At 31.8% G+C, this 10,520-nt stretch overlaps 1 protein-coding gene across 1 annotated transcript; it reads right to left on the bottom strand.

The window, feature by feature from the left end:
* Positions 1 to 539: 539 nt before the first annotated feature.
* Positions 540 to 7,619, bottom strand: LOC120075579 (putative E3 ubiquitin-protein ligase ARI8). Its single transcript, XM_039029108.2, has 15 exons — positions 7,188 to 7,619; positions 5,759 to 5,883; positions 5,461 to 5,566; positions 5,245 to 5,335; positions 4,882 to 5,054; positions 4,560 to 4,664; positions 4,386 to 4,474; positions 3,908 to 4,015; positions 3,593 to 3,683; positions 3,416 to 3,505; positions 2,411 to 2,458; positions 2,069 to 2,140; positions 1,495 to 1,594; positions 1,286 to 1,412; positions 540 to 1,170 (listed from the first exon to the last, which is right to left on the bottom strand). Exons 1-15 carry the CDS (start codon positions 7,365 to 7,367, stop codon positions 900 to 902), a joined length of 1,776 nt encoding a protein of 591 aa, XP_038885036.1. The 5' UTR covers positions 7,368 to 7,619; the 3' UTR covers positions 540 to 899.
* Positions 7,620 to 10,520: the final 2,901 nt, after the last annotated feature.

Genomic DNA, 10,520 nt, shown 5'->3' with positions numbered 1-10,520 from the left:
AATCGATTGCTTTGACTTTCTTCAATTCTTTGGCTCAATCTGACCATAGAAAAGCAAATTGAGAAGGATAGAAAAAGGAAGTGGAAAAACCATAAAATTGAGAAAAAATGAGCCAAAATCCTAGAAAAGATGAGCCAAAATCCTAAGTTCAAAGTAATAATTCACACGTGACGGTGGCACGCAAAAGGCCAAATTTCATTAAATTTTTAAACTTTGAAACAAGAGTCATCCGTACAAAACTCCCAAACATGTACTCCCACAACTAATAAGACAAAAACCAAGAGAAATACATAAACAAAACGTGAAGAAACTACTTTGTATAGTTTCTCAATTTCAGTCCCTTTTTAGAAACATATCTTAAAATTTAAAAACAAACAGAAACAGATCGAAAAATAGATACAAAACCACAACATTATCAAACGTATCCTAAATAACAAAACCCATTAATTACAATCCTCCGATGCTATACAATACAATAAGTTAAATGAATGAAAAAACACAGAAATGCAGAAAATCTCAAGAAAGATTGGTATTGGGCATGATAGAAACTTTAATGCATTATTTCAACACTAGTAGTTATAATCTCCCACCTGTATTTGTACGAGACATTTATAAACCAGCAAGTGAAAGCCACATTTTTGGACAACACAAATTTGTTAATTTATACTGCCAACTATTTACATTGAGATCATATTTGACATTTCCCTCTCTCAACACACACCATCCATCCCCTGCTGTTTTCCAATCATCATCACAGCAGTCCTTTTTTATCTTCCTTTTTTTCTCCTTTTTCAAATAATCAACACATAAAAAAAAGGGTTCGCAAACCCACCAAATCATTCTGTTTCTCGTCGTTGTTGATTACTCTCTTACTCTACTTTGATTGAAACCAGAGGTTTTCAATGGCGTTGATGGCACATCTCGCACGTGGTAGCAGATCTAGTGTTCACAAAGGTACAGTGTTCACATGACCAATGAGTGCCATTGTCGCCACTTCTGGTCGAACTAGCAGTTCGATTCACTCCCTTACCTCGTCCGCTTCTCCCTCCTTTACTACTTCCTGCTGTGTTTTTTGAGCTCGTTGTGCCGCTGCTTGCTCCGTGAGAGTTTACATCTGAAAGCCCATTCTCTAATGCTCTAACCAGGTTCTCAAAGTAATTTCGAGTAACACTGTATGTGGCAGACAAATAAATGAGTTGCAAAATGTTACTTGGCACGTTTTGTTGCACAAAGCTTATTTAAATTTTGAAATCAGACTTGTGTTCATTAATGAGCCCTCATTTACCTGGTCAGACCAGCAAGCTTTGTGCGGAAGTCATTAAATTCTTTTGATGGACCTTCTGCATTAAGGAACTGGAGTAGTTCCTTTTCGGCGCATTGATGAAGCCTTTCTAATCCAGACTCGGCCTCACCTGCAGAAGTAAATATCCAATTATTTTAGCAACCATAGCATGAAGAAATTTTTCCTTGTCAGTACCTTGAGAATGAAATCACCTTGCAAATATTCAAAAAACTGTCTCTTGGCATGCTCCTGTTCCGGCAGGTAATAACCATATGCATAAGTCCATTTCAAAACTCGTCTGCATTCAATTATCTGCAAATAATTACCATGAAATAATATGTGGTCAAAAAAATAGTTGGACTAAAATAATATTCTGTCTCAAACTCTGTAAATTGTAGCTCTTCTTCTTCTTATTTTTACTATTATCAATATCCTTCAAAACTCAAACTGTAATGTAAACTTTTTTCCCCCTTGAGTACGATCGGGGTGTTTGGCCCGCTCACTTCATAAGTCGGTGTTAAATAATTCAACTTCAATAGTGTTAACCATTGAAGTTCGCATATTTATCGAGGAACTCCATTTTACAACTCTGCACCCCAACATAGACTTCCTAACTTCAACATATTAGCTCCAGACTTCAAAACTCAACTCAACACCCAAACATCCCCAAAAATAAAATTGTGACACATACAACTTGAAAGTCCACTACGACTACAAGAACACAAATTTATGCACCAATAAACCAAAAAAATCTGATGTTTCATAGTTGGATAATTTCTTACATACCTGTAACCAAGCCTCTGTTATGAACTTTAGCTGAGATTCAGGAGTGCAGTGTATATCACTGAGCTTCTCAATCTGTGAAAGAACGAGAAACAAGAATCTTAACTCCAAAATTTAAATAGGCCCGAAGGAAACAAGAGTAAACAATATAATCACACACATGCGCATGTGAAAAGTTGAGAACTAAGATGTTCTTGTGATTCGATTTTTTTCACCTACAAGCAACTAGATATCATTGAAAAACTAGAGATGGATATAAATCGGTTTTAAACATCAAAGCTTATGAGAACAAGTAATCCAGTAGCTCGTCAAAAATAAAGTGTCATTATTAAAATAGAAACTCACATGCACATTCTGCATTTGATGCAAATCTGCTATTGCTTTTTGCCTAGACTGCAGAGGACAAAGAAAGCATAACGTCAACAATCAATAAACAAAAAGTAATAAAATAAGACAGTTTGAACAATGTCCAGATTATATGGAGGAGAACAAGAACATATCTAGCAGCTTCCAAAGAAAAGAATCCAATCTATTGAACAGATAAACGCACACAAACATGAGAGAAATAAATTTAAATAGATCCCAATTGGCTTGGACTAGGAAGAAAAACAACATATAAAACCCTAGTCAACAACGTCCATCCATCTACAAGCAAAACGAAAAACCCTCCCAGAGAAAAATTTCAGTAATGACTTGCAATGGAAAAAGTTTGACCAATTCTGATCTTTCTTCTGCCATCCACCAACAAATGTCCGGCAAATATCACTAACAAATAATGTGGCTTTTCTAACAAATTACTATAGTCAGAATATCATATGACAATAATGATATGGTAGGCAGAAGATAGTGAATATCATGAACGACTAACAAAGAATAAATACAATAATCTCAACTAAAAAATTTCCCCCTCATCCGTCGAAATGAATAGTTAGTGAATGTAAATAGAACTCAGAGATTTGTCAATTGAAAATTTTATGGTGTCATTTTTTCTCAACAGAAGTTGCCTTTTATCCAGGAAAGGAAAAAAAAAAAAGAAAAGAAAAAGACTATGTTAGGCATCATAGAACTTCCAAGGACATACTATACTAGCAGGTTGACTACCGAGACCTGAACCTAATGTTACCCCCTTTTTCTCTTTCCCCTCTTCGGCAAATGTTGCAATAAGTTGACATAGCAAGCAATACACACACGTTAAGAAATAATATAAAAGAAGCCTATCATAGAGGAGAAACAAACAATCGTGTATCATGTGCCTTAAAGACAAACAACAGGATGCCAGAGACCATGGCTAAAATTAGAAAACTATATAAAAACTAGCATATGTAAGTTTGAGATGGTTGTCCTGCATACTGTTTGATTGCTTGCCCAACGTTCATAATAGTGAGTGTATCTCTCCAAAGAATTCTTTGCCATTTCTCTTCTTTTCTCAGCCTCATCATACTACAATGTTAAGCATAAAAAAGTCAATTTCAAGGAGAGCTCCACCAAATCCAACAGGAATCGGCTATAGCCTGAAAGGTTGCTTACCACACCATCTTGCTTAGCTACCTCATATCGGTTGCAAGCATAGAAACCACCAGTTCTTTCACCATGATCAGACCATGCACCAAGACATAGCCTGCACTTTGTAAATTTACAAAGTCAAAGAACGACCTATTTGTATAATCTAAAAGACCATCAAAAGATGCAATTGATAAAATGTTCGTCAATTCCAAACATTCCACACAATAAAATATTTGACCCAGAGGATAGGATTCTGAATCGTAATTAAACAATAAAAAACTTGCAATAAGATGTCAAGAGAAGAGATAACTTCATTCCATCAACTCCATCAACGCTTACCAGCAAAATTCAAATTTACACGGAGGTGTGCAAGTCATGTGCATGCACCCTTGATTTTTCTCAATTGGCCGCTTGCACTTTGGACAAGGCTTGGAATTAGCCAATATCCTGAAATTACAATATTAAAAAAAATTAGGTTTTCCAGAAAACAAGCTAATTACATCTTTAAACGTTTCCTCTGGTTCATGCCTCATCATATAAATGAAACTTACGTGCATGCATAAACATAGCATATGACAATCAACTCATGTTAATCATGTTCAAGTCTTGCACAAGAATAACAAATGGAAAAACACCGGGAGCTTAATGAATAAAAAACAACAATGAGAATATAAAAGAAAAAGCACATGGGGAAAAGACTCCAGAAAAGCTAACATTGATTGGGAGAAAGGGAAAAATGGTCAAACAAATTTTTCTTTAAAATCGTCTAGGAGTGTTACAAAAACCCAAGGAAGCCTATGAGTACCAGAAGAAATACCAGTTCATATTTTCAGACTCGGCACTGTTCTTTAAAATCCATTTTTCCACAGTAGCACAATCTACAGGACGGTGAGCTTCTTCCGTGCACTGAAGATTCAAAAGAAAAGTTAAATACATATGTAAAATAATAAAAGCTAAAACAACAATTTCATAAAAGATTGGTGATACCAACTTTCCAGCAGAAGCCATATGTGCAGAAGCAAGAAACATCATAATTTCCATTGCCAGCATCAAAGAGAACAGCATACTCACAACCAGGCGCTGGGCACCATTTAGTCTGGCAGTAGGAAGGAAGAACGTGAAAATGAAAACATGAGAAAGATAGGAAAGCAACAATAAATAATAAAAGAAAGCTGCACGTTATAAAACAAAACTACCATTTAATATAATTGATCCACGGAAAGAAACAACACAATGTAATTTGTACTTAAATTTTAGCATGTAAGGGTTTCTATACTAATCACAGCCGTATGGCTGCATGGTATAAGGTATACCTTTTTGTTGTCTTCAACATAAGACCTAAGAAGATAACGAGCATATTTCTTCCTGTCTTCACTGGAGGCCAATGAATTAATCATGTCTTGATCAACCACAGCACCACAAGAAGGATCAGGACATCTCAACGACAGACATCCAGGACCGTCATTAATTGATGTGCTAATGTAGCCTATCCAGAGATCCATGCACGAAACATAAGGACAATACAAGATTGAAAGCAGTTTTTGTGTTTGTATGTTATCCCCAAAAGTCAGTGTTCCAGCAAATATAGGAAGTAGGAACTCAACAAATACAGCCTTGATAAAGAATATAATAAACTATTAGAATTTCATAACACTGTAAAAGAAATTAAGACAAACCTTCCCAGCAGAAGGCACAGAAAGGATGACCACAGGCAGCTGACTTGATCCTACTATTTGGATACGACTCAAAACAGATTCCACAGGTTCGCTGCCAGCCAAACCAATCATCGAGATATTTTTCCAAATGTTATGCAATCAAAATACACCAACGCAGATTTCATAATAAACCAAGACAAAGAAGACGATGAGGATTCAAATATATACGTTTCATACATCTCTAGCATTTAGGACATGTACAACAGGTGCTTCCAACAAGCCAACTTGCTTCCTTACTCGAGTTTCATCGGCAAACCATTCATCGTGGACTTTAGTAACACTCCTGCATGGAATATTGATAATATATATATATAAGAACATGCATGATTACAGAAACCTACAATGTAAACTTTCCAAAAAACATGGAAATGGTTTTTTATCACAAAAAGTTAGCTCGTTACAAAAAACCAAGACAATCACAAAGAGAAAACAGAGAGAATATGCCTGGACAAAAATTCAACAATTAAAACCATACCAATTGAAGTGGCGGAGTAAGACAATGGCAGCTACGCGTGATATAGAAAGTACAGAAGAAATTCTTGTAATGTCATCCTCTTGGCGTTGTCTTATATCTGACTCATTTAGTATTGTATAATTTTGCTGCACAAGGACAAAAAATTAAAGTCAGTAACAATAAAAAACAAGAACAAAGAAAGCTACAAGATTTAAAACAAACTTTGCCGATAATTAAATCAGATTTCCATGGGATGGGGTGGTTAGCATAGCTCAAATAGATGAAAAAAGGTTATAATTGAAAAATGGCACCAAAACATCAAAAATAAATAGAAGCTTACCCACGTCCCTCACATAAAGACTTATTCCACCCTTAACCACGTTTAAATCATAGAAACCGAAGCAAGTGGTATAGAAAGGTTATGACACAGTTGTATTATTAATATCACTACCAATAAAAGGTAGAAACTACCGACAACAGACAGAACAATAGCGGAAACATTATTTAAAAAAACAATCGTAAAATACAACAATTGTCTGCAGTATTCATGATCAAAAGATTCTGTTTCAATTCATGAATATTTAGATACTGCAAGCTGACAATTCTGACAAAGTTCAGCGACACCTCAAAGCAGAAGCAACAACAAAAACAAAATCTATACATAGAGGGAGGAAGAAATAAATAGAAAATTCAGTCCTATTTTGCAGTGCATAAATGGGAGTACCACCTATCATTTCGCATTCTAGCAAAGGTACACAAGATGATGCCTTAACTATGTATAATGCTTATCCAAATTCCAAACAATAAAACTATCCAACCAAAATTTGTACTATAAACCCAACTGAAAATAGAAATTCATGAGTGGTAATAAAATTAACTTCCCCATCTCTGGCAGTCAGAATACACCTTCACATGAAAAATCCAATAGTAAAAGTTACTACCATAGAAAGGGGCAATTTTTGAACTCGTTTTTCTCTTTCAAGTTTAAACAGAATTAGATATGCGCTATTTATAACAAGTTACCATAATTACTCCAGTGCGAATTTCTTTACAAAACCATACAAAACAAAAAGAATATCCAATTTTTCTCCTCGCCCAGGCCCAAACAACTGCATAAACCTAGGGAGTCAGAGACAATCATTTAAAATACTTATTTTTTTTTTTTAGCCAATGTTCAATTTGCAACAAGATTAAAAAACCCCACTTAGCCGCTCGACAAAAAGAAAACGATACCACTTAAATCAACTTGAAGGGCAGCAGAGGAGCAGAACCTCGAAAACTAAAATCACCAAAAGATCAAATAGAACGATTCAAACCCATTCTTGTCTCAAGGATCGTCGCGTAGCCGCCGAAAGAGATCGAAATTTGCCTCCCTCCCTTCAATTTACCTAATTTTTCAATAACAACAAATAAAAATAAAGGAAGGAAGAAAAGAATTGGAAGAACCAACCTCGCGGCGGCGGGACTCGAAGTAATCATCGGTATCGTCGTCGACGAAATCCTCAGCATCAGGGTCATCATCATCGGTGTAATAACCCATACCCATGTCCATTTCACCGCTGTAGAAATCGCAATCATCGTCGACGGATTCAACGTCGGTGGAGTAATGAAGATCGTCCTCAGAATCCATGGTGAAAATTGGGAGAAGGGAATTAGGGGAATGGAAATTCTTGAGGGTTCGGTAAAGGAGAGAGAGAGGGGAAAAGTGAGGATGAGAGAGAGAATCAAAGAGGGGTTTTGGTTTTGGTTCTGGTTTTGGTTTTTGGTTTTTGGTTTCTGAAAGAGAGAGAGAGAAGAAATAAAGAAGGAACTGAAAAGCGATTTGTGTACGCAAACAGAACAGGTGCCTTTTGGGAAAATGGACCTTTCAAAAGGGCTTCTCATGCAAATCTTTTTTTTTTTTTTTTTAACTTTTATTTATTTATTTATTTAAGAAAATTTATGTATATTCTATCTATACTCAAATATATTATTAATTTTTTTACCTTACAGGATTTTTTCTTAATATGAACTAGCTAATTCAATATAATGGTGTTACCAACACGCGTGGAATTATAAAAATTTGTCATTTTTTTTCAATTTCATTTGGGATGCATGTAGACATTTAATTGGTCCAAAATACGATGACTCGTAATTTCGTGACGTGATCATTTGTAATCATCTAAATTTTTTCATTCAACAGTAGATTTTAGAACTTATTAGGAATAGTCCTAACAAAAAAGAACTTACTAAGGGTTGTTTTTCCTTTTTTTTTATTATAATATAATCTAAAAATATTTATTAAAAGAAGTTATAAGGAAAACAAATAATCCAACAACAAAAAAAAAACAAGAAAATTACTAAAGGAGAAAAACAAACCTATTTACTAGAAAATTTTGAGGTTTTGTTAAAAATGAGTAGTATAAATTTAATATTTATATAGTTGTAGGAGATAAAAAGTAACAAACCTCTAAAAATTCTAAATTTTGATATTTCATTATTAATTATATTAAAATAAATCATAACTTTTAAATTAGCTTTTAGATTTCATTTATATAAAATTAAGGGATAAACTTTTAATAAAAAGTTATTTATATTCTAGCTTTTCAATTTTAACTTTTCCATTATTACTTTAAAGTTAGCTCTTAAAAATTTTAAGTAAATGAATTATTCACGTGGGTATGAAAAAAATTTATTAACAAATTTGAAAATTCAATATTGATTACAATTAAATGTAAAATAGTAATTATATAATTATTTTTTGAAATTAATTAAGAAAACTTTGAAAATAAAAGACTTCCATATTCTATCGTTTCACCATCTCTTATGTTGGTTTTATTATATAATTACAATTAAAATTGAATCAGAGTAGTTAATTACATCTAAAAAAATAAAAGTGTAACGACCCATCGTCATTCAACTTTTTATTAAAAGAGAAACTCAAATAAACTTTGTAATTAAAAAAGAATTTGGTTGTGTGATTTTTTATTCTTTTTTATTTTTTTTAAATAAGATTTTATTAATTCTCGATAGACAGAAAAGTTGAAAAGTCTTTTAAAGCTATTCGAAGAAATAAATAATTTAGATAAATTAAATTCCATAAAGTTTGAAAATCGAAGAATAAAGATAAAAGATTAAAATTTATAAAAATAAACAAAAAAATGTAATGAAGATTTATAAATCAATAAAAAAAATTATAATCGTAAAAAATATAATCTTAGAAATATTAGTTATTATTAAATAAAAAATGTAAGTTAAAACTTTCAAATATACAAATATTTAAAATAAGTTTTGTTTTTATATTAATAGTTATGCATTTTTTCATAATGATAGAAATGATATCTAAATTAGTTTATGCATTTTCAATTTGTCTAACATTTTATCATTTACACTATCATTTAAGAGTCTTAATTATTATTAGTATATGCTTAAACTTTTTCATAATGTTTCTTACCACAAAACTTTCAAATTGATAATTAAGTATGATTAGAAATATATACATAATTTTAGAATAATTATATAGAGGTATAGTTTTTCATATTCCATTCACCTAGTCTTTATGGACGTATTAAAATTGCATTGATTATTTCCTACCACTTTCTCTAGGAAAATTTATGTTACGTTTGATATTTAATGTTTCAATTAAAAAAAATATAGGTATTTTCATTTTTTTATTTAAATTATTTCAAAGGATTCGTTTCTAAAAAGTTACTTTTGTCTATCATTGATTATTTTTTTTTGAAAAAAAGCACTTATTTTTTTTTGAAAAAAATCAAACTAACTTTTTATGTGATCTAATAAACTTTTCAAACTCAATAAAGATAAACTTTAATTTACTAACTTGATTTCATATTATAATTAAAGAAAATTTCTTTCACAAAACTTATTGTTCGAGCTTTTTTTAATTTTCAATCCAATTTTTTATTTTGAATAATTAATTTAATAGATTAATATGCTATTTATAATTGATCAAATAAATTGTGAGGTACAGAATTACATGACTTTTTATTCAAAAAAAAGTAAACTTGTAATTGATCGATGAACTTTTATTTTCTCAACAAACATTTTAAGTGAAATAACAATACATTAGTTAGAAAAATAAAAAAAAAAATAAAAAAAGAGAAGAAAATAGTAACAAAAAAAATCAAGACATTAGCTATACACATTCATTAACATAGATTTGTTTGCTTGCAAAACAAACATTAACATTTGACTTCATTAAAATGGACTTGTAAAGTAAAGTAGTAAAAACCTAAAATCCAAGATCATGGTTCAATACAGATATATCTTGCCATTTGAATATAACACTAACATTTTGAAATGGATCAATAATTAAGAAGATTTTGAGAGAACAAAAATGGAGAAAGAATGTGATGAAGAATATTAATTATAATAGTTGATGAAACTATTATAATAAAAAAGTAAAGAGAACTGAATGTTAGTGAAAAATGGTGAAAGTCTTTTTATAATAGTTGAAGGTGAGAGTTATAAAGTCCTTTTTGAATCCTATTTTTTTTTAATTTCCAATATTCATCTCTACTATATTAAAAGGGGGAAGTGGGATAATTTTTACTTCCCAATTTGCCCTCCGTTTTAAAATAAATAACTATAATACCCTCTTAGATTCGGTAGTGGTATTCGTGTAATTGTTACATGACGATTCAATATATTTATAACTCCATCAACTTCACTGTAACTCTTCACAATCATAAAGGGAACATATTTAACTTTCAGATCATCGACAATAACGGCGACTAGATTTTCATAACATAAAAGAATGCTTACCAAATTTTCAGATAAGTGA

Source organism: Benincasa hispida, chromosome 4, assembly GCF_027475165.1.
Source record: "Benincasa hispida cultivar pf3 chromosome 4, pf3_genome.v1.1, whole genome shotgun sequence".
Lineage (NCBI taxonomy): Eukaryota > Viridiplantae > Streptophyta > Magnoliopsida > Cucurbitales > Cucurbitaceae > Benincasa > Benincasa hispida.
This window is presented reverse-complemented; position numbering and strand designations above follow the sequence as displayed.